The sequence below is a fragment of the Rhinolophus hipposideros genome (genome assembly GCF_964194185.1).
Source record: "Rhinolophus hipposideros genome assembly, chromosome: 8".
NCBI lineage: Eukaryota > Metazoa > Chordata > Mammalia > Chiroptera > Rhinolophidae > Rhinolophus > Rhinolophus hipposideros.
This window is the reverse complement of record NC_138054.1, coordinates 9,454,460-9,477,806: the sequence shown is the minus strand read 5'-3', so window position 1 is coordinate 9,477,806 and position 23,347 is coordinate 9,454,460. Positions and strand designations below refer to the sequence as shown.

General features: G+C 36.5%; 1 protein-coding gene across 1 annotated transcript in view; it reads left to right on the top strand.

Moving 5' to 3' along the window:
* Positions 1–12,251, top strand: part of SLC35B3 (solute carrier family 35 member B3) — a 28,601-nt gene extending 16,350 nt beyond the window's left edge. The window contains exons 7-11 of the mRNA XM_081055039.1: positions 1,242–1,339; positions 3,388–3,480; positions 3,886–3,997; positions 6,782–6,851; positions 9,069–12,251. Coding sequence (XP_080911165.1) covers positions 1,242–1,339; positions 3,388–3,480; positions 3,886–3,997; positions 6,782–6,851; positions 9,069–9,219 — 524 coding nt within the window. The 3' untranslated portion in view covers positions 9,220–12,251. The remainder of the gene's footprint in view (positions 1–1,241; positions 1,340–3,387; positions 3,481–3,885; positions 3,998–6,781; positions 6,852–9,068) is intronic.
* The last annotated feature ends 11,096 nt before the right edge of the window (positions 12,252–23,347 follow it).

Genomic DNA, 23,347 nt, shown 5'->3' with positions numbered 1-23,347 from the left:
TGTATATATATATTTCTGCTACATTTGATTGCTTATACAGTGTTTCCCCGAAAATAAGACCTAGCCGGACCATCAGCTTTAATGTGTCTTTTGGAGCAAAAATTAATACAAGACCAGGTATTATATTATTAAACTATATTAAAGACCCGGTCTTATATTAAAAGAAGACTGGGTCTTATATTAATTTTTGCTCCAAAAGATCCATTAGAGCTGATGGTCTGGCTAGGTCTTATTTTCGGGGAAACACAGTACCTTTAAAAGAATGAAAATAGAAAACGCCCTTAAATTCCATCAGACTCCCACGTGTAACCCAGGCTGCTTTTCCTTCTTTCTGTAAAGCACCATGAGTGGTGACCAGTACCCTGCACACTTGCAGTTAAGACCCTGCTTCTCAGATAGACGTGCACACCTCTATGAGTGTGTTGATTTCTGAACTTGTTTAGGCCATTTGTACCTGTTACTATAATATACAGTAATGAAATATTTACATGAATTACTCAAAAATGAGTTTGAAGACAGAATTGTTTCTGTGAAAACTAAGTTAATTGACATAATTTGGTTGACACGTCAAGAAAATCACTGTTGAATTAGGTTTGAGTGAAAGACCTGTAAAAATTAGGGGATAGCATAAAAATAACGGAAGGATTCTGCTCCCTGATTGTTTAAGAAGTTCCTAAGGCTTTGGTTACTTTTAAAAATAAAAACTTGGAAATCATAGAGAATGTGTGTTAAACAAAGGAGAAAGTGCAGAATTTTAGTTGGGACCCCTGCTCAAGGAAAAGACCTTGGCCACTGCTTGTATATGTGTTTTAAATTAAACATTTTAATAATATAGGTAATTGTTTTAATGATTTCTCCCTCCTAATCTGATTTTGTTAATTAACTGACTAACCACCAATCCCAATAGATCGTCTAAGAATTTCTTCTATATTTGTTTAATACAGTATTCCTTTCAAACATATAATCTGGTTTAAAAGCAGAGCTATTGTTTGACATGATAGTGAAGCACAATAATGGTGACAGCATTGATGCAGTTTATTAGTGTTAGTTACTGTTTTTCCTTTTTTAATAACATCACCTAAGTGCCTGTTTTAACTGGTTTTGAATAAAAATACTCCGTTTTACTGAACAAGTGTGATTTAAAATCTGCTTTGTTTTTTTAGCCCAATTAAATCTCTGATAAATCTTGATTATCATTCATATGTTTAAATAAGAGGTTGTTTGCTTCTGCCTTGTCGAAGGTGTGATCCTTATTTCCCTCGCGCTGTGCGCAGATGCGGTCATTGGAAATGTTCAAGAGAAAGCCATGAAACTGCATAATGCTTCTAACTCAGAAATGGTAAATACTTGAGTGTTTTTTTCTCCAATCAGACAGACTCAAAAATAGTGATATACTTCATTTTATGACATTGTTGTGATAAAGAGTTGCATTGCAGTTTTAAATTAGTTTATCATATTCACGAAAGGAATACATTCAAACATAGGAAGGTAAAACGTAAAAATGCTACTACCACTGTTAATAGCTTATTGTATAGTATTTGATAAATTTTTCTTCAGTGATTAAGAGCTTTTTACATATTAAAAACTCCTTTGCTATATCATTTTTCTCATCTCTTTGCATTTGGTATTATTTTCCATTTAGAAGTTTGTCATTTTTATGCGGTCCAGTTTATCTTTTCCTTTATGGCTTCTGGCTATGTATTATGACTGAAAGGGGCTTTCCTGACTCCAAGATTTAAGAATTTTACCCATGTTGTCTCCTACTTTTATGATTTCCTTTTATTAAATCTTTGATCCACCCAAAACTTTTTAACAGTTTTCTTCCATATGGCTATCCACTCAACCCAGTATCATTTATTGAATAATCTAATTTTTCAGCTTACTTTAAGTGCCTTCTTTATTATTTCATATTCTAACGTAGAGTTCAGAATTACATTCTGTTGAATCTTTTTCTGCACCAGAAGCATATGATAACAGCAGCCTTATCATACGTTTACCATCTGTCAGGACTAGCCACCATTGTTCCTTTTGTTTTTCAGAATGTTAACTACCAGTAGTTATTCTTGGTGTTCATATCCCCAAATAAACTAGAAATCCCATTGATATTGTGATTGGTATGGCATTGAATTATAAATTAAATTAGGGAGAATGGCATCCATACCCTTGATTCTTTCAGTCCAAGAATAAGGTATGACTTTCCTTTTCTTCAAGTATTCTTTTTTAAATGTCCCTTAGATTTTAAAGTTTTCTTCATATAAGTCCAGCGTGTTTCTTTTGAAGTTCTTGTTAGATGTTTCATCTTTTTGCCATTGTTACTGCATATAATGCCTTTTCTTCCAACTTCCCTTCCAACTGGTCGGTGTTTGTATATAGAAAAGTTGCTGTGTGTGTGTCTGCATTAATATTAGAGCCAACCACCCTGCTAGACAGACAGAATACACTGCATTAAAAGGGGATACAGGAAGGACTGGCCTTGCCTGCGGTTTTGTCAGCAGGCTAGGGATATTCTAAGGAGTCCCTGGGAGCATAGGGATGTTCATCTTGATCAGAGTTTTCTTGATCATCATCAGCACTCCTCCGATAAGGTAAAGGTGAGAGGATGAAGGAAGTATAGGTAGTTAGAAAGCTACTGTAATGCAGTGGTTATGGCCATAGGCTCTGGTCTAAGATGGCCTCAGTTCACATCCTAGCTTTCCTAGCTCTCTTATTCGGGGAAAAGGACTTAATGTCTCTATTTTCAGTTTCTTTATCTGCAAATTGGGAAATTATGATTAAAAGTACCTATATCACAGATTGGTTGTGAGAAATCAGTGGAATAATCCATGTAGAGCTTTATTAGCACAGCACCTGACACATAGCAGGTACTTATGTTTGATTCTGACGCTAATTGTGCTTATGAGGAGTATAATAAACTGGGACAGAAAGATTAGTAAGAAAATTGGAACATTAAAAAATAGACATGCCATATACTGCTTATTTTCGTTATATTTTAATGTCTCTGCAAACTTAATGTTTGGGTTTTTTTCATGTTTAGTAAGTAGCTTTAAAGTTTTTCTGTTTTGTTTAGGTATGTTTTTAGAATCCCAACATTAAAATCTGGTTTGAATTCAGTAATTAAGCCAGGCAAAAAAATGAGTGATTATGTAACCATATATGGAAAGATCAGTACTGATGTGTTATGTTGTTCATAAAATAAAGTGTAGACTTAAAAACAGAATCAACCATAAGTTCCAGAAAGTCAAGCCATGTTGAAACAGTGATATTATTTTAAAAGTGGTTTGTTCTACAAATTTAATTGAGTACATAAATTGAGCCACATACTGAAAATTCTTCATTTTCCACCTTTGGTTTGATAGCACTTTTCCACTTTATTTTTATCTACTCTAGGTTTTGTATTCATACTCAATCGGTTTTGTATATATTTTATTCGGATTGACATGCACTAATGGATTAGGCCCTGCAGTAACATTTTGTTCAAAGGTAAACACTAAACATTTTTAAAAAGTAAACATCTTCCATTAAATAGTTTTCTCTATAGTTCTAATTCCCTTTGCTCAAAAAGACTATTTTATGTAATTTGATACCTCCTTTATATGCAGATCAGAAATTATTTCAGAAATGAAATGATTTATATTTAAATTTATTTTATCCTTGCTCTACCCTCTAAGTTAATTTTTAAGCTATTCGTGGTGTGGAAGTTGTGGATTTTAAATTTCATCATTATTTTTCCATTAAATCACAACTAAATAAGAATCTTTGCTTGACTGCATTGTTGAATGGCTTATTATTGCTGAAGAAGTTGATTAAAATCTGTGGTTTTATTTCATTTGTAATACCTCAGGGTTTGTTTTGCATTTTTCTAACTGGCTTTCTTGTATGTTGCAGAATCTAATTCGGACCTACGGTTATGCTTTCCTTTTTTCCCTCACTGGGTATTTTGGAATCTCCTTTGTTCTGGCTTTGATTAAAATTTTTGGTGCACTTCTTGCTGTAACAGGTAGGAATGATATACTTGCTTAGATTATGAAATAAGCATTTAAATTTTCTCTGATGCTCTTTTGTAAATGATAACGGCAGCATCACTTCATTAGAAAGAAAATTGTCGTATTTCACCAACTTATTTCTTAGCTTATGGTATTTCTTTACAATTCTAGAGAAAAATTATGTTGGTTTAATTTCAAAATCAAATATATACATTTATCTAAATAGTAACTTAAATACATGAAGAGAAGTTCTTATTAAAAAGTATAATGAGATGAATACCTCCAGAGAAAAATGCTGCCTATATACACTTTAACTGAACATTCCAGATTTGTTGTACTTGACAGGTGTATTTTAAACAAAGATTTTTGGACCTTTCTCTTGTACACTTTCTAGGACATCAACCATATGAGCTTCTCTTTTCACTGATAATTATGCACATGCTCTGTGTAGGGCCTTTCCTCGCACCTTAGAGGAATGGAACTTGTATTAGTTCTACTTTGGTGGAGTGGGGAACAGGTGAGGGGCTACAGGTGAGGCCCAGTGAGAGCAGCCGGTGACTCCCTGTGCTACCTGTATCATTTGCCAACTGAACAGCACAGATGATGAATGCTCTTGGCATCTCCCATATGGAGAGAGCCCAGAAGCCAGGATTGGAAGCAGTGTGGCATGTCTTGAAGAGCACTGGCTTGTGACATCAGAGAGGGTGGAGCCCAGTCTCCGCTGTGACATTTAATGACGTGTGACCTAGAGAGTAAGTCTCTCCTCTTCCCTGGGCCTCACTTCTCTCTTTTGTGTAGTGATGGGTTGATGGATTTGATAGTCTCCAGAATAGATCTGTAGAATTGTATCCATAACGTATACATACATTAGTCATTCACCTGATTTTAATTTTCCATGGTTTTAGGGGACTACTTATGTTAACACCACAGAATAAATTAAACAAATGAACAAATACCTCTCCCTTCGTAGAAGTATATTTGCTTCTTAACTTTTATCTTTATTTGCTCACATATGACTCTCATTTTTATAATTTATATCCCTAACGGTATATAGAGGGAATTTAATTGTAGATCAGTCCATATCACTAATCTTTCAAATCATCTCATGCAGTCAAGAAAGATTGCAAATTCATATACTTAGGGTTCCAGTTATGCTTGTAACACTATAACTGTTTAAAAAGAGTCTGATATCATTCAGTGTGTGTTGATTGAGCCCTGTGATAAGTATAGAGAAATGTGAGAATGTGAGATGCCATTCTTGCCTTGAAGGTGTGGGCCAGTTATATTTCTCTCGTAAAAGAAATGCAGAGGTGGTAATAATAATTATAGCTAACATGTGCATAGTCCTTATTATGTACCAGCCACCATTTTATGTATTTTACATATGTTATTTATCTTAATCTTGAAATAATCTTATAAATTAGGCATTATTGTTTCATTTTACAAAAGGCAAAGTGAGGCACAGGGAGATTAAATTTTAAGTGATTTTCCCAATAGTCAACCAGCAAATAAGTTGCAGAGTCAGAATTCCAACTGAGATAGTCTGGCTCCAGACCTGTGCTCTTAACCCACGCGCTATGTATACTGCCTCCTGAGCTGGGTGGTGTCTTCACGCTCATTAGGAACCTAGGCTGCTTCTGTCTGCTCTGCCATCTTCATCCTCATTCCAGGCAATGGGATGGAGAGAAGGTGAAAGACACACCTGCTCTTTCTGGAAACGTCCTAGAAATCACACTCCTAGAAACAGTGCTTCTGCTCACAATTTCGTTGGCCAGAACCTAGCCACATGACCACACCTAGCTGTAGGAGAGGCTGGGAGGTATGCCGTGTTAAAATAGGGGTCCTTTTACTAAACTACAAGGAAAAATAGATGTGGAGAATAAGGCTCTGACAAGCGTTCCTCATTTGGTGTTCATTCATTCGGGCAATGAACATTAAATTCCAGGAATTATAGAGTCTGAGATGTAAGGACCAATAAGACAAGGAAGTAAGGAAAAGTACTGTCTAGTGGAAGGATAACCAAGATAATGCAAAGTTGGGGAAGGCTGTAACGGGAGGTACATGCATCATTCCTGTCTACCTGGATGGGACAAGCGAGGAAGGAAGGTTTCAGGCCTTATAGCAGACTTCAAGGTCATAACTTGAAGGACAAGTAAAAGTTAATACACACATGTGAAGAGAATTGTAAAGATTACTCATCATGGTATCCAGAGATGACCACTATCAAGAAATTATGCCTTTCAATCTCTTCTTTTAAAGGATAACGATTGCTCTACCTCATTATATCTTTTTTGGGAAAGCCTTTCTTTCCTGCTAAAGTAAGTGTAAGGGATGACATGCCTCCATCAAGCAGTTATTACAGTTGTACTTTATCATTTATCTTTTAATGACTGTGCCCCTACTACCGTGTCTCCCCGAAAATAAGACCTAGCCAGATAATCAGCTCTAATGCATCTTTTGGAGCCAAAATTATTATAAGACCCGGTCTTATCTCTTATAAGACCGGGTCTTATATTATAGCAAAATAAGACCGGGTCTCATATTAATTTTTGTTCCAAAAGACGCATTAGTGGTGATTCTCCGGCTAGGTCTTATTTTCAGGGAAACACGATAAACTGTAAACTCCATAGTAGTAGCAACAGTAACTTCTTGTTTGTTTTTTGCTTTCCATTGTTTCCTTTCACCTCACATAGAATCTGGCACATAGTAGACTCTGTAAATATTTGTTGAATGAATGATTTCCAAAATATTACCAAGATAGTCGGCACATACTAAACCAACCATTTCTTTCCCTACAGTGACAACAGGAAGAAAAGCAATGACCATTGTACTTTCATTTATATTCTTTGCTAAGCCATTCACCTTTCAGTAAGTAATTTTTAATTCAACAAGTTTTCCTCATTGTAGATACTTTGTTCTATGTTTCCTCTTAAACAACCTTAACTCTTTATAAAGACTGCTTTTCATCTTGACCCCTAATTTATTGTCTTCTGCTGTTTCAGAAATGTGTGTAATTATTTTGAAGAAATCATTTGTACACTTAAGTTGACTAACCAGAGTCTCAGTGTAAATGTGACCCTGTTTGCAATATAAGTAAATGAATGTGAGTGATGTGTTGAGATTAAGGGATTCATTCCGCCTTTTCCTAGTGCAAATATATATATATAAAATTTATTTTATTTTATTTTTTATGGAAGTGTCCAGTGACAAAAATAATACAATTTAGCAACGAGTTTGATGTCCTTCCCTCAAGGGAAAACAATCCACGGATGGGGGGTACAGTCCCGCACAAGCAGTGCAGCCTCTTCCCCAGGGAGTTTGGGCAACAGTGAGATTTATAGAGCATTAGAAGAGGCAACACTGAAACTGGGCAGGATTGGCCAGGAGGTCAGGGATTTCATTCCAGTGCTAGCCGGTCGTTTTCTAGGGTTAGCTGTGCTAGCTAAAGCTGAATCAGAGAACTGTGACTGCTGTATATAGGTTTCCTTGACAGTGAGAAGTTTTCTCTGAAGTGCAGACTGACTTAGGTTTAGGTTTGTGACCTGGGTCTGACCACTGGGCAATCTCCATGATGTGAGTCTTGAGATAAAGTTAATTTGTTATAAGTTTGATAAATTTTGATTATCAAAGTTTGATCAAATTAAATATCATCACTTTGATAAATTTTATCCTAACTTTGTATCTTTGATATGTTTATCATAAGTTTGAATGAATTATTTTCTTTGTGCTAATAGTATGTTATATACATATATATATATATATACATACATATATATATATTTAAATATATATATATTTTTAAAAAGACCTCTGAACTTCAGTAAACTTTAAGAGACATGGAAATATTTTTTTTTCTTGTTGCCAACTTTTTTCTAATCATCTAAACAGATTTGGGTACATTTTAATATCTTTTTAAAATTATCAGGTAAAAAACACCTAGCGTTTCTTTGGTTGTTAAATACAATCACTTGTATTTTACATTTTTCTCCATTCCCGTACTGAGCTATCTATCTTTGCCAGATCTCTTTTCACTGTGTTTCCTTTGTAATCTCTGTTTGCATATGTACTGTCCAGTAGTGTCTAAAAATAAGGGTACTTGCAAACCAGGCTTTTCTGCCATTGTGGTTTTTCAAATATATATTTTTCCATAAATAAATAGAAAAACAAACAATATTGGTTGTAGAAATGCAATGTTACCTTAATGAAAGTGAAGAGAGGGTGTATGTTTTTAATATCTCAGGTTCCACTGTACGTCTGCTGCCCGTTCTGTGTGTTACTTAATGATGTATCTGAGAGATACACAGAGGCAAAGCACAGCATGATTATACAAAATTATTTAACCAGCCCTCTAATTGTATAGAGCTAGGGTATTTCTAGCTATTGCTTTTACAAAAATGCGTGCAATAATTCTCCATACATACAATCGTGTGAGTATATTTGCAGAATCAATTCCTAGAGATAGAATTGCTGGGGAAATGAGTGCTTTGTAAATTTCAACACTTTCAAAAATACATATAGTTTTTTAAATTGTTGATTTATTTGCTGCCTTTTCCTACAAAGGAGTTGAGGCAGAGAAGTATTCTGTAAGTTGCGCCCTAATTATTTAGTTAGTTTGTGGCTTTTTGTGGAAGCCTTTACTGTTTTCTTTATTGTCTGGAATGTGTTGGAAATTAGCATCATTTAAATTATGTTGGTTAGGAATTGAGAAGATTCAAACCTAGAAAAGATCAATGTATAAACTTAAAGGTAACCACAAACTAAATTTCTATCCGTGTATTACTTGTTTTCTATAAGTTAGTTTCTGTGTGTGCTAAGTATACTGTATAGTCATCTGCCAATTCACCTTTCTCAGAAAGTGCCCCCTTTTGTCTCTGCATGTTCTACCCAACTGGGGTAACTAGTTGGACTGCTGTGTCTAATCTGATCTAAAATTGCTGTTTTTATTTTAATGCTATTACTGTAGGCTGCCAGTAGTCAAATTTCAATTTATTGTATAATTTTTGTGAACTCATCACCAAATTCTGTGGTTAATAAAAAATGTTACCTTAATATTAATCCTTGTTTTCCCATATTGCTTTCTCTTAGGTACATATGGTCGGGTTTGTTAGTTGTCCTTGGTATATTTCTCAATGTTTACAGCAAAAATATGGATAAAATAAGACTCCCATCACTGTGTGATCTGATAAACAAAACACTAGAAGCCAGAAAGTCACGGACGTTGGCACAGACTGTATAGGCAGAGATTCGTGCTGTTTAACATAGAATTCCAAGGAACAATCATCAATTAATTGCCTTTCCAAAGGGATTATTATAAAAACCAAAGGATCTGAAGGCAGGCTCTCCGTCTGCGCCTGGATTGCATGTAAAGTCAGCCCTTTTCTTCCGAGCTCTTGTTGAACTGTGTGGCTTCTGAAGCATTCAACACAGCAGCGTCTGTCACACCTTAGAATAAAATGCCAATATGAAGGACTGTTATTCTTCGCAGTTTATTGAGAATTTCACTGGAAATGGATTGGACCATGTTGCAAGACTAATTAGATATCATGACATATCAAAGAAATTGATATATAATAGCAGATTGTTTTCATTCCATTTTGGTGGTGTTATTTAAATTGATTCTCTGTTATAAGAGTGAACTGATGATTTAAAGTCTAGAGAGAATTACTTCACTATAAATAAAAATTATTCTGTGATTATTTTTTTTTTAAAGAATGTTGATATAATTTTGTTATCCAAGAGGGAAGTGAAGGGTGGAGTAAGGCTTTACATAAACTTTAAAATTTAGGCTGTTCTCTGCAGATTTAAAAGTATTCTTTAGAGAAAACATGCTTTACGTTTTCTGTAAAATACAGACAATATGGTAAAAGAAGTCGTCATACTGCCTCCTCTAACTATGTAGCACAAGAAAAATTTGCTACTATTCGGCAAAGAAATGCTAAAAGATTTAATTAATCATTTGGATTTTCTAATTGAAGGAAAAATAATTGATGTCTAATATAAAATAATAAAATTGTCATCTTTTTTTCTCATAAAAGTGGAATTTAATTTGGCAGGTTGAAGATGAAATAGGATAAATTTTAAAAACATAAGTAGATATGGCAAATGTGTACAGTATATTGTTTGCACAGTTTTGGATCTAAACTCATAAAGACTTTGGCCCTTATTTTTTAGTAGTGAGTTTTAGAATTGCTTCTACTGTGTTAAAAATCTTATTAATCTTCATTTTCAGTGTAAGTAATGTTGGTTAAAATAGCTCAGGATCTGTGCTATTGGCAGTATCACTATATTTTGTCAGTATAATATCCTTGGAATATTTAATCTCAATTCTTAAAATTCCATTGTATTCTGATGGTGACTTTAGCCTGTTATAAGCATATGTGGGCACAACAGAGCCCGTGATAATTTAAGGATCTAACATAAGGAATTCTGACTGATTTTCATTTGTTATATATTAAAATACCGTGCATTTTTCCCCCAAATGGTAATCACTTTTAAGTTTTCATATTTTAAAATGAAAGGAATCTTAATTTTTACTTCAGTATGCTCCCTTAATCTCTAAAACAGTAAGGATTTGTGCTTTAAAAAAAAGTCAGTTTTCCCACATCCTTGAAAAAATGTTATAATTAACTTATCAGGGCATCTTTTTATACCCCACTATGTTTCAGTATTTTACTTCTGTGCCTATTACAAACTCCTCATCACACCCCACCCCCAATTTAAACAGTTTAGCACTATTTAAAAATCAGTTTTCCAACTTAACCCTTTGTACTCCATTTCCTCTTTTTACCTGCCATCAGATGAACTTCACTTATTTATATCCATGGAGTCGTTTTAATGAATAGTCTGAAATATAGAATAATTTCTATAGCAAAGGAAATCAACATTTGAATGTGTGTTTGTGCCAGATTTTAAATATGATCTTTCGTTAATATTATGTCATCCCAACAACCAAAATAAGTAATAACAAGGGAATTAAAAATATTAACTGCAATTGCCAATATTTAATTGCTTGTTTGGTGTCAGGCGCTATTGAGCAGTAACTTATTTCATCCTCACAACATCTCCATGAGGGTATCATTATTCTATAAGGGTAAGTATTATCATCCTCATTTCACAGATGAGGAAGCTGTGGCCAGAGGGATTAAGTGACATGCCTAACCTAACAGAGCTCGGAAAAGCCGGAGCTGTCTGTCAAGCAGTCTGGTTTGAGTCCATGCCCTTAACCACTGTGTTGCCTCTCTGTGGAGATGTGATTATTCTTGTTCTCATTTTCACCAATGCAGAGTTGAGGACCAGGGTAAGTACTTCCTAGCTCATCATCACATAACTGCTAAAGGTCGAGAGTGGATTTCCAGTTCTGTCATACTCCAAAGCATATTTTCTGTCCATTGGACCCCACTATAAATATTTAAGTATAATATCACTTTAAGTGATAAAGTGTCTCTAAATAATTTGTGAGGCATACTTAAAAAGCAAGGGTCATTTGATTGGAACATTAAATGCAGAAAGATGTATTTGTTTTAAGCATAAGTATAGAAATTGTTTCTTCAGCTGTGTTCACGTTAGGTGCCTGCCATACAGTAGGCACTCAGTAAATATCTGTGTCACGAAACTAATCATCAAAGAATCCCGTTAGACCAAAAAAGACTGAATAATTGATGTTCTGAATTTTGCCATATTCCCTTTTTTTTGGCATAATACTTGGGCAATAAAATCACATGGCAGAAGAATCTGGGTAACGTGTTAGACAACTATATTAAGATTTGACATAGGAGTAAATCAGCCTAGCCAGAACCCTCTAAGGCCATGTTGTGTAGTAAAGAATTTGGCTGCCCTTTGTCCCTGGTTCCTGGAAGGGAGCTTCTAATCCTTGGAATTGTCCAAGTGGTGGGATTGCCTTTGTTATTCGTGGTGGGCCCCTAGATAGTGCCAGGGTAGAGGCTGGTCTTGCTGAAAAGACTAACCATGTGACTGTAGGGTTGGGGGTTTGAGCCATATGATTTCAGCCCGTCCTCTGGGAAAGAGGGTTGGAGATTGAATTCAATCCCGTGGCCAATGATTCAGTCATGGCTATGTGGTGTGGTGAGACCCCAATAAAAGCCATGAACACCAAAACTTGGTTGGAGATACACATTGCTGTGCTAGTAGGGTTATACATCCTGAAGGCATGGAAGCTTCGCGTTTGCACCTCTCCCAACACTTGCCCCATGGTTCTCTTTATCTGGTCCGGATTTGTATCGTTTATAAAATAAAACTAATGGAAATTAAACTGCTTCCCTGAGTTCTGTGAGTTGTCTAACAAACAAAACAAACCTGAGGGGATAGTGGGAAGGCTCGTATTTGTAACAAGTTGGTAACAGTGCAAGTGGCCTGGGAACCTCGGACAGTCTTGTGGAGACTGTGCCCATAACCTGTGAAACTTGATCTAACTCCAGGTGAAATTGCACTGCAGGCTTTATGCTTAACAAATGTTTTTCAATTGTTACTGATACTCTCTGGACTGTTATCTAAGGCTCTTAGTTTTCTCAAGCGACTTTGATCTTAAACCCACTTTACATTCTAGGTTCTTTATTGGTCAAAGAGCACAGAATTCTACTAAGATTTGACCAGGATAATGGGCCAATGAAAATATGAGTGCATTCATATCACATTTGCTCTGTAAACTACACAGTTTATGCACGGTTCAGGCTATGCATATTCTCAAAACCTTTGTTGTGTGCTTCCTAATTAAGCACATAAAAATTTTTTCCTTCTACGTGTTTGAGCAAAAATTTTTCATATTTTCACTTATTCTGCTTTTCATGTGTCCTCATTGAATGTCCTTGTACTTGCCCAGTGAACCATTAACCTTTTTAACAAATAGTGTAGCATCACTGCCTTATTCCTCATTTATTCCTTCATTTTCACTGGGCCAAATAGGAGCCAGGCATTGTATGAGAGGCTGAGGATGAAAAAAAGAATCAATTGTAACTTTCACTCTTAAGGAACACCCATTCTAGAGAAGATTTGCTGTGATCACTATAAAAATACAAACTGGTGGTTTCCTTCCAATCTTGTATTAGGATACTAACATGAAGTTTTCAAAAAATTCTCCAGTGGTAGTGATTCTAAAATGAATGTGCATGTGAATCTCCTGGAGATCTTTAAAAGGAGGATTTAGTTCAGTAGGATTGATTGGCTGTGGCCTGAGATTTCGCTCCAACAAGACGCTGATGCTCGTGGTCCATGGACCACACCTGAGTGTCAACTTTTCAGAGCACAAACCCCAGACGGTTTCAATCTCAGGACACCTTGAATTATTTGAATACTGTTCATCTGATTACCTCCCATTTGCTTTCCAAACTTATTCTGTGTGACCCGACCAGATTTAAGAGACTCCCAGTCTCTTTGTCCAAATGGAACAGAAATCTCACATTGCACAATTGCTGGCATATGTGAAAAGAGTCCTTTAATCATTGTAGGTGTATAAAAGATTTAATATTCATTACTTTCTCCATAAATGTTACTTTTTTAAAAATCTTCACGAAAGTAAGATAAGCCCGTAATTTCCTATGGTCATGGTCTGTTGTTTTAATTTCATGGCATGTAGTTAGAATATTTTTTATGCTATTTTGTAGTGACATTATGAAGAAAATGTTCACTTCAGCGATTTACCGCTGCTTCAGAACGAACTGTGCATTACAGGGGGTTCAGGAAGTAGGACTTAGCACTTAAGGGATTCTTCTGAGACTTTAATCACAAAATGTGTTTTATTAAATATCGTAATCCTGCGATACCCCCAAACTTTCTCAAACATAATTAATTAGACCATTTTAATCAGTTTAACACAATTGATGAGATTTAAATAGATGGAACAAGTAAAGAAATGTGGATAATTATTCATGGTGATGATAGAAATGAGACCTTGGAGTCTGATTATTACAGATCTCATTGCAGGACTGCTCTTCCATTTTTTTTTCTCCCAATGCCAATTACAATGAAAGGAATAAAGAGCAATTCAAGTACATACGTGTTTCATTTCTGACTCAACAGAATTGATTTTTTTAATATGTTCTGAAAAAGTTTATCAGTATGTATCTTAATTGTATAGGATATATACTCGTATGTATAGGGGGGAAAACAGCATATATAGGGCTCGGTACTATCTGTGGTTTCAGGCATCCACTGGGGGTCTTGGAAAAAACCCCTTGTGGATTAGGGGAACTACTATATTACGGTTATTTTAAATTCCTGAGGTCTCTGTTCTAATCATTCTGTCTCTGGTGACAAATGTTTTTTAGTCATCTTTCTTTTACAGTAATTGTACACCTTAGCCGAGGCATTGACGGTTTCCCTCCAGCCTTCCCACCTCCCTCCACACAATGCTTCCCTCCTCCACTTACAGCACACACTCCACCATTATCAGCCTGCCCAGCATGTCTCACTTTTTGGTAAAGTTCTGTTTTTCCTAGAATCCATATGTCTGTATGTCTCCTGTCCCCTCTCTCCCTTTCTCCTCTTTTTTCCTCATCTCCTTCCCCGTCTCTTCAACAGTTTCTCCAGGGTTTTAAGAAGCCTGTGCTAATTTACCATCTTGACAGGAGCCGAGACTAATTAAAAGGGAATTTCTCCCATTATTTGTCTCAATGATTTTACTAACTGTTCTCCGATTTACCATTCCAATCCATATAAATAATAGCTTGCTGGCTTCTAGTTTGATTCCATTTTTAAAATACTGGTTCATCTACCAATTGAAATTAGTAAAAATTCAAATTTAAGCAGTATGCATTGTAAAATGTTTAGCAATGTATAGATATAAAATCTTTTAGGAGGAAGATTAAGGAAATATAAAATAGAATTAAGTCGTTACAATAAACTTACAGTTCATATTGTGGTTAATTAGATAAGATTGTTGTTAATACGTATAATTGTTTGAGACTGGGAAACCTTCACCTTAGTTTTGCTTACGTGAGATGATACTAACTCACGTACCTTATAAGATTCCCCCGTTCTGCTGTCGTCTAGTGCACAGTGGAGGAAGCGTCACTTGTACGAAACCTTGTGAAAAAAGAAAGGCAGAGATCGATCCTTTCTGTTGTGCGGACATGGAAACAGGCCTCAGCCAGATGAATGACTTGCCTCAGATTCACATGTAGGAAGTGGCAGAATGGACCTGAATCCAGTTTCTTTGACCCTGGATCCTAATGCCTGTCTGCAAACCTGCCGTTCCTGAACCTCCACCCTCTGCAGCCATCGCGTCCCCAGGTTAGGATGGGCATCCTCTCCACTTATTCTGTGTCTTCCCGAAGGACTTAACAGTGCCTTCCTTCTCTGGCCCACTTACACTGAGCAAGACTTTTTCCAAGGAAGGCCTTTAGTGGTCAGTCTTGTTTGTGAGCTTGTTATTCCATCTCAGGAGATTAGCCTCCTCAACCAGGCTTTGGAAGGATGCACACATGGGGGGAAAGGAGAAGGGATAGTCTGCCTGGTGCCCCTGATCAGCCGATTCATCAATGCATCAGTGACATGGCCCTGTTTTACAGGTCGGCACTTAGCTGACCAGTTGGTAATGGGACTGAATAATAGGGAGAAGCGTTTAGGGGCAACTGAGGATTGGGGATAGAATTAAAGTACTGGTCAAGATCTGAATTTCAATAGTAGTGCTGAACAAGGAGGCAAGGCTTGTGTCGTCAAGCCTGAGAAGACATAGCTGGAAATGGGACATATGGCAGAAGCCTAATAAAATGAGGAAAGACAGAGAATATAGGCTGCAAGGTCAGAGGAGAACGCAATGGCATCTGACTTGCTAAACTGTGAAGTCCAAGATTTGTCTCTTCCAGCAAGAGACGGAGGTGGGACTAAACCTAAAGCTGGTATAGGGATTAAAGGTAATTCACAAGGGCAATTTCAAAACTATGGCAGGTAAGAGCCAGATCGGGAGTTATTCTTAGTGCTTTGATGTGACTCTTCAGTGTTAGCTGGAGATAGTGTTACCACCATAAGCTAGAGGAGAATCTAGAATGAAGAATACTCCCCAGTGTTGTCAGCAATATGATGAGACTTAGCATAAGTTGCTTGATTTCATTACGCTTTATCCACCACATTAAAAAAGGGATGATTAAAATCCCTCACCACAGAACTGAGTTTTCTTTCTTATGATAGGTTGGTTAGTGAGTATGTAATTTGAAATTATAATATTCAAAACTCAAATTACATGACGCTAAGCTTTTCTAAGCATACAACTTTAATAGTAGTATGATTTCACTATTATCTTCCAAACAGATATAAATGTTCAAATGTGGTGGCTATAATGTCAGAAGACTTCATTATAACTGTATTAACACAGACGTTTTTTCTAGAGAGCAGAGATGATCATAAATGGTTCAGCTCTATTTTCAAGTGACATTGACACAAGTCCACTCAAATTAATAGTCCCTTCTGAACTGACTTTTCAGAAAGGTTAATAAATAACAAACCATGGACCTACATGACCCCACCACTGAAACGTAGGCATTATTGGCAATTGTAATGGTGGGAAAATAGTAAGCTTTTCTTTTTTGTGCTTGCTTTTTCCTGATGACATCCATTGACCCAAGTCACATTGCTTCATCCATTCAACAAGTATGTATTAAGTGATTTGCAAGGCTCTTAGAATATATTAGGATACAGGATACATACATAAATTCCATAGTTCCCTCACTCAGTTGTCTCAGAGTGAGGAGAGAAGCAGGAATAGAATTACAGTGATTTCTATAATGTGAATATGTGTGAAGTGTGATAGGACTATTCAGAAAGACTTTTTCTAAGAGGAAGTATTTAAGCAAATCCAAGTAAGAAATTTTGAGGACCTAAAGAAGCACTAGGGAGTTGGGGACAGAGAAGAAGGAACAGATACTAGAAATATTTAGGAGGTGATTAATATGGGAAGGGGGAACACAGGGAAAGGAAGAATTCTAGGATAACTTTTCAGGTTCATGCTACAAAATACCTGACCATTCCTCTTTAAAAGTGTCAAAGACATGGAAAACAATAAAAGACTGAGAGATTGCCACAGATTGGAGGAGGCTACGGAGACAGGACAACGAAATGCATCATGGTATCCTGAGTTGGATCCTGGAACAGAAAAAGAACAATAGTGGAAAAGCTGGTGATAGCTGAATCAACTCTAGTTAATAGTATCATATCAGTGTTAATATCTGAGTTTGAAAAGTGTTTGACATATTTTATAAATACGTTAATACTGGGGGAAGCTGGATGAAGTATGTGTGGGAACTACTCATACTCTTTTCTACTCTTCTGTAAATCTGAAATTAAATCAAAATAAACTTTTTAAAAATAAAAAAGATATCACCAAGAAAAGTACAAATGTAAGCCATGGAGTAGAAATATATGTGTGGAGAAGAAATTTCCACACATATAACTTAGAAAGAGCTCATATCTAGAATCTGAAAAGAACCTCTGCAGTCGATAAGAAAACAGCCCAATACAAAAGTTGAGAAGCGAATTGAGACATTTTACAAAAGATGATATCCAAATGATCATAAACATATGAAGAGGTGCTCAACCTCATTAGTCATCAGGGAAATATAAATTTAAACTCAAGTGAAAGCCTATTACAAACTGTCAACAAAAAAAAACATCCAGCCTAAGAGAAAGCTTGTAAGAGTTTATTTGAGCCAAACTGACGACAATTGCCAGGAAGCAAAGTCTCAATGGGTTGAGAAAATTCTCCGGAAATTGGCGGTTTACAACTTATTTTGTGTATTAGAATCAAGGGAAGAGGGTTACATGAAATCCATTGGTTGTAGATTAAGGGAGTCGGAGAAAGCAAAGCAGGGGAATCTCTGGGATTGGATAAAAAGCAAAATGGAGAGACACACTTCTTTTACATTGGTGGGTACAGGATAGTTAATAGCATTTTACAGCACATAGAGATGGTATTTGGGAAACAAGATTAACAATGAGGGATTTTGTAGTTTCCTCCTCTGGTGTGGTGGGTTGTGCCCCCTGTGGGGTCCTGAAAAAGGGATTACTCTGACATTCCAAGGGTATGTTATCTTAGATGCAAAAAGATGGCAGACCAGCTCACTTAAGGTAAAGATTGACCTTTGTCAAGGAAGCTACAGGCCAAAGATGTGACTTCCCACCATGGCCCACCTTAGTTAGGAATTTTTATGTTCATGCCATCCTGAGTTTGTCAGGTTTAATATGTGGCCCCTTCTCCGTCCGCAAAATGTACCTGAAAGGCTACAATTAAAGAGATCATAACTACTAAATATTGACACGTGGAGAAAGAGGAATTCTCATACAGCATTGGTAGAAATGTAAATTGATACACCCACTTCACAAAGCTATTTGGCATTTTCTACCAAATTTGAATATGTGTATATCCAATGACTAAGAAATTCCACTCACACACGCATACAACAGACATGTGTGCATATGTATATCAAAACACACAAATGCAGCATAATTCATAAAAGCAGATACTGAAAGCCACCCAGATACAGGAGCTACCTATGGCAGAATGGGGGGAAAAAAAAGGGTGGTAAATACATATAAAGGGATGAATATGAAAACCAATAAATTTCACATTTATACAGTTGCATAAAGAACATAGGTCCAAAATAATATAAATTGTATGATTCCATTTATACAAAGTTCCAAAGGAAAAAAAAGGCAAAGCAAAACTATAATGTTGAAGGATGAATTAAATGAATATAACTTAATATACACATGCCTACGTACATACATGTGTTTATTTTTCTAAACCCTCCCTCAAAGACAGTATATTTGACTTTAAGAGATGTATTCAGTCATCAGACACTTTTTCATCACATGCTGCATCTAGTGTTTTCATTTTGAAGACAGATCTAAAACACTAGTCTTATCATTCTCTGGTTTGCAATTTAAATATAAAATCCTGCCAGTGTTGCATCCATTAAAACAGTCTTGGAAATTAAGCACTAATTTCCCCTTCGAATAGCCATTTCTGTTATTTTCTTTTTCTTTCTAATTATCACTGTAATGAAGTGGCCAGTATCATGGCAGGAAGTGATTTCAAAAGCAGCAATTCCTTATTATGAATCAGACATTTTATTCCTCCCCTAATGTGAGTCGGTTCCTGTCACATAAAAGGCATGCGCAAACCCCATCTTGACTGAGGCCGAAATCATTTTGGAACAGCAGAGCATACTTTCAGCTCAAAGAGCAGTCTTTCCAGCATTTCACTAAAGCTGAGAGGAAGGGGAAAGCTGTTACATTTTCTGTAGGGGATCATTTCTGATCACTCTGATCTGCTCCTCTGAGCAGCAGCTTTTCAATATCTTTAAGCATTGCTATATTAATAACACATCTGAAAATAACTTGTATCAAAACTGATATGAGAAAAGACACTTAGAAGAATATGAAGCACTATAAAAGTACTCATTTTTGTTAAGCTATTGGTCTGACCACACCCTTTCATACTGTTGGTCATGCCATTCACTCTGCTTCTAACATGGTTCCCCTTTAGTTTCCTGTAAAAGTGAGGCTTAGACAAGATATCTTCCTTTCTCCGTTAAAAAGCAATTTCCCTTTTAACTTTGGTCATATTCTATATAGACTTCTGATCCTTCTTTATCCCTTTAAAGTTATTTTCCATCAAATGTCTACCATGTAGCCAAGCGAAAGTCAGGGCTTCTTGACTATTTATTGTGGATGGTAACGCTGAGTTCTGCTTTCCGCTGCTTTATTAAGCTGGTATCATGATCATTTACTCCAAGAAATAGTGATAAGCATGCACTCCATTCTCTTGGACCAGCACTCTCAAATTAAAATGGGAATGGCATCTCGAAATGAGTTGTTAAGGTGTCTATTTAAAAATGAGCAGTGCTGACGTCTAAGTTTGAACTGTCACAGCTGAATTTTGTTCTGATGGGAAAATACAGAAAACAGTAACACTGACCATTGAAATTGAAATTGCCTAGATACTATACCACATTTATTCCCCAGGGGTGGGTCTCCCCCCTATAGCTTTTGTTGACCAAGGATCTATTCACTGCGGGTTAATTGAGAGTAGAAAATGCAATTAGGTCCTAGAAAAGCACTCCAGCTAACTAAAAAAAGTAAATCTGTGAACATTTTCTGACTATGCAAAATAATTTAAATTTCATGAAGATATTCTTTCTTCATTTTAAGAAAACAGAGATGTGCCTAAAAAGGTGATGAAAACTTTGCTTTAAAATATAATGTTGGGGCAAAACGACAGTAACAAAAGAAAAATCAGTGGTTGCCAAGAGTTGAAGAGGAGAAGATGGAAGGGAAGGATGAATAAATGAAGCATAGATAAAACTCTGTGAAACTGCAATGGTGAATACATGTCATTTTGACGTGCATTTGTCAAAACCCATAGAATTGTACATCACAAAGAGTGAGCCTGGATGTAAACTTTGAACTATAATGAATAATAATGTATAGATAGATATTGGAACATTAATTATAACAAATGTGTCACACAAGGGAAAGATGTTAATAATAGGGAAAAACTACATTGAGGGTGGGTAGGATTAGGGTGAATATAGGGAATTCTGTGTATTACCTGCCAATTACTCGGTAAATCTAATACTGTATTAAATAATAAAGTTTATTAATGTTTTTTTCTAAAAAAAAAAAAAAAAAGGAAAGGGAAAAAAGAAGCCTGCATCATAGGCAGATCTGGGGGTAAATTCACGGCTCCCAAGCTTCTGGTGTGAGTTACGCATAAAATTGAAAGCTTTGCAAATATGAATAGATTTAAAAGAATAATAACTTTTTTAAGTTTTACAATTCCAATATTCATCTGAACCATACCAGAGAAATAAAGTACAAGAAAGAAAAAGCCATTACTTATTCATTAAAGTATTTTAACAAAAGTTAGATGTTCTAATTTTTAAAATTTGCTTGTTCATTATGAAAAACTGAGGGGAAATAACAAACAACTTTAAATGTTAAATATATGTATAACATTGCTGAACAAATCTTAATGACAAGGATATTAAAGGCAGAGACCTAATGAGACAGGTTAGTTAGCATGTTGTTGGGTAAACAGGAAGTCCCTGGTAGAATAAACTAAGGCAGCCATATCTTGGAATTCCAGGTTCCGGAATGACTCATTCACTCCAGAACAACAATGTAATTGCTCTCTGGGGATAAATGGGTTATTTCGTAAATCCCTTCAGGCTAGACAAACAGAGCAAATCTGATAGATAGAATCCATTAGAAGGCGTCAGCTCCCTTTCCCCAGCATACAAGAAAATGCATAAAATAAGAGCCTGTTGCTTTAGTCAGTGAGCATCTCAGTTTCGGGTACCCCTCTCTCATAAGAGAGCTGTACTTTCACTTTAATAAAAACCTTTGCTCCTCTCCCTCTCCTGAGTCCGCGTTCTCATCCTTTGGGTATGTGAGACCACGATCTCCGGGCACCAGTGACCAGAATTGTATATCACTCACAACCCAGTACTAAGAGATTGGGTGGAGAAGAGGAAAGGAATAACTGCAGATGAGTGACAGCAAAGGGAGTGTAGATAGGGGCGGGTAGTTCACTGCCACTGAAACTCAGATTTCCATTAGGGTTCAGCCTCAGAGGAAGGTGGAGGAGACCTTAGAGTTTGGGTTTTGCCCTTTGGGAGTAGGAAGCCATTGTGGAGCTTCCAGCTGGAAGTAACACATGCCTCAGGAATGGCTGTGGGATACGGCTGGGGTGGGGGGGGGGGACTAGTGAGGAGATGTGTTAGAGTAATGAAGATTAGACTGGCTGAGGGCTGTGATAAAGGGCTGCAGAGGCAGGGAAGACTGAGAGATATAAAGAAGAGAGAACGATGGGATTGGGTGAACACTTGGATGTGAGGAGGGAAGAAAAGGACTTAGAGTGATTTCTGGGTACCATCTACAAGAGAGAATAGGAGAAGCAGTGCGAGGTGCAGAGCAGGCTGTAGGCAATGAACTCCATTTGGGGCATGTTGAGATGTCATTTCCTGTGGGTCATCCAGGCAGAACTGTCCCAAAAGAAGAAATGGGATCATGGTTCTGCAAGTCAGAATGGTCTATGCCAAAGATGAATTCCTTGGCCTACAGATGGTAGTGGAAACTGAATGCATGAGATGACCCAGAAGACACCATATACACTGAGAAGAGGCCCAAGGACAGAACTCAGGGAAACACCAGCATCTAATGGGCAGGCAGAAGAGATGAACCCTAAGAGGTCCTAAAGGACTGGAAAGAGAGCACCAGGAGGCTTGTGGGAGGCACGAGAAAAAAAATATGTAATGCTCTGGTGAAGAATGTTACCAAGTGTTGTTCTTCCTTATTTCTAGAGTATTTTAAAAAGTCGTAAAATAAAATAAAATTATGTACCATATATCTTCTAACTGAAATATTAAAAATGTAGCTGAGTTAAATCAATCTGATGATAATGGAGTGCCAAGTAAGAATTAATTTTAAAGTTGTATTTAGCTTAACACTGGAGTTCAAGAGAAGAAATACTGCTGCCATCTCTAGGCATGATTTACCACATCTTCTTATACACATTTAGTGAACTTCTAAGAGAAAAAAGCAATACAATGTGTCCTGGCCTTGGTGTCAGAAGACCTGAGTTTAAATACAATCTCTGCCACTTACCAGCTGTAGGCAATTCATTTAACCTCCTTGAGGTCCAAGAGGGAGATAGCAAATTCTAGAAATTAAATACATGAGTATGTTTTTTTACAATTCAATTAATATTTCTCAAGTCTTTTGTATTTGTTACGTATTTCCAAATACTATTTGATGGCATTCTGGAGATTAGCTAGTATTTTCTTTCAGCATAATACCTGCTTAGAGGCACATGGGTACCCTTGAGATGATAGGAGGTTTGTTCTCCTCTGTGAAGATTCTGGTGCAAACACATGCAGAGGCCAACTGACTAAGAAGAACTTAGTCCTTGTAATAAATAATAGTAGATGCTGGAAGCTCTCTCAACAGCAAATAATTTGGTACATAACACACTGTCCTCTTCGAGTTACCACAGCAGGAAAGAATGGCAGCCCATTTGTTACCTTTGTCATTTTTTTTTGTTGTTGTTTTTAAACTTTTATTTACTTTTTAAGTGCGTTTTTTCCAAGGCCATCAATTCCAAGTCAAGCAGCTGTTCCAATTTAGTTGTGGAGGGTGCAGCTCACACAGGCCCATGTGGGGATGTTACCAGCAACCCTGGTGCTACAAGCATCGCGCTCTAACCAATTGAGCCAACCGGTCCCCCTCCACCTTAGTCGTTTTGAGGAAAAAGAAAAAAATAATTCGGTTCCTAGAAATTATGGAACTGAAAGCAAAATACATATCCCTTGACACACTAAATTGGAATTTTGGTTGTCTTCATTTCTTTTCCTTTT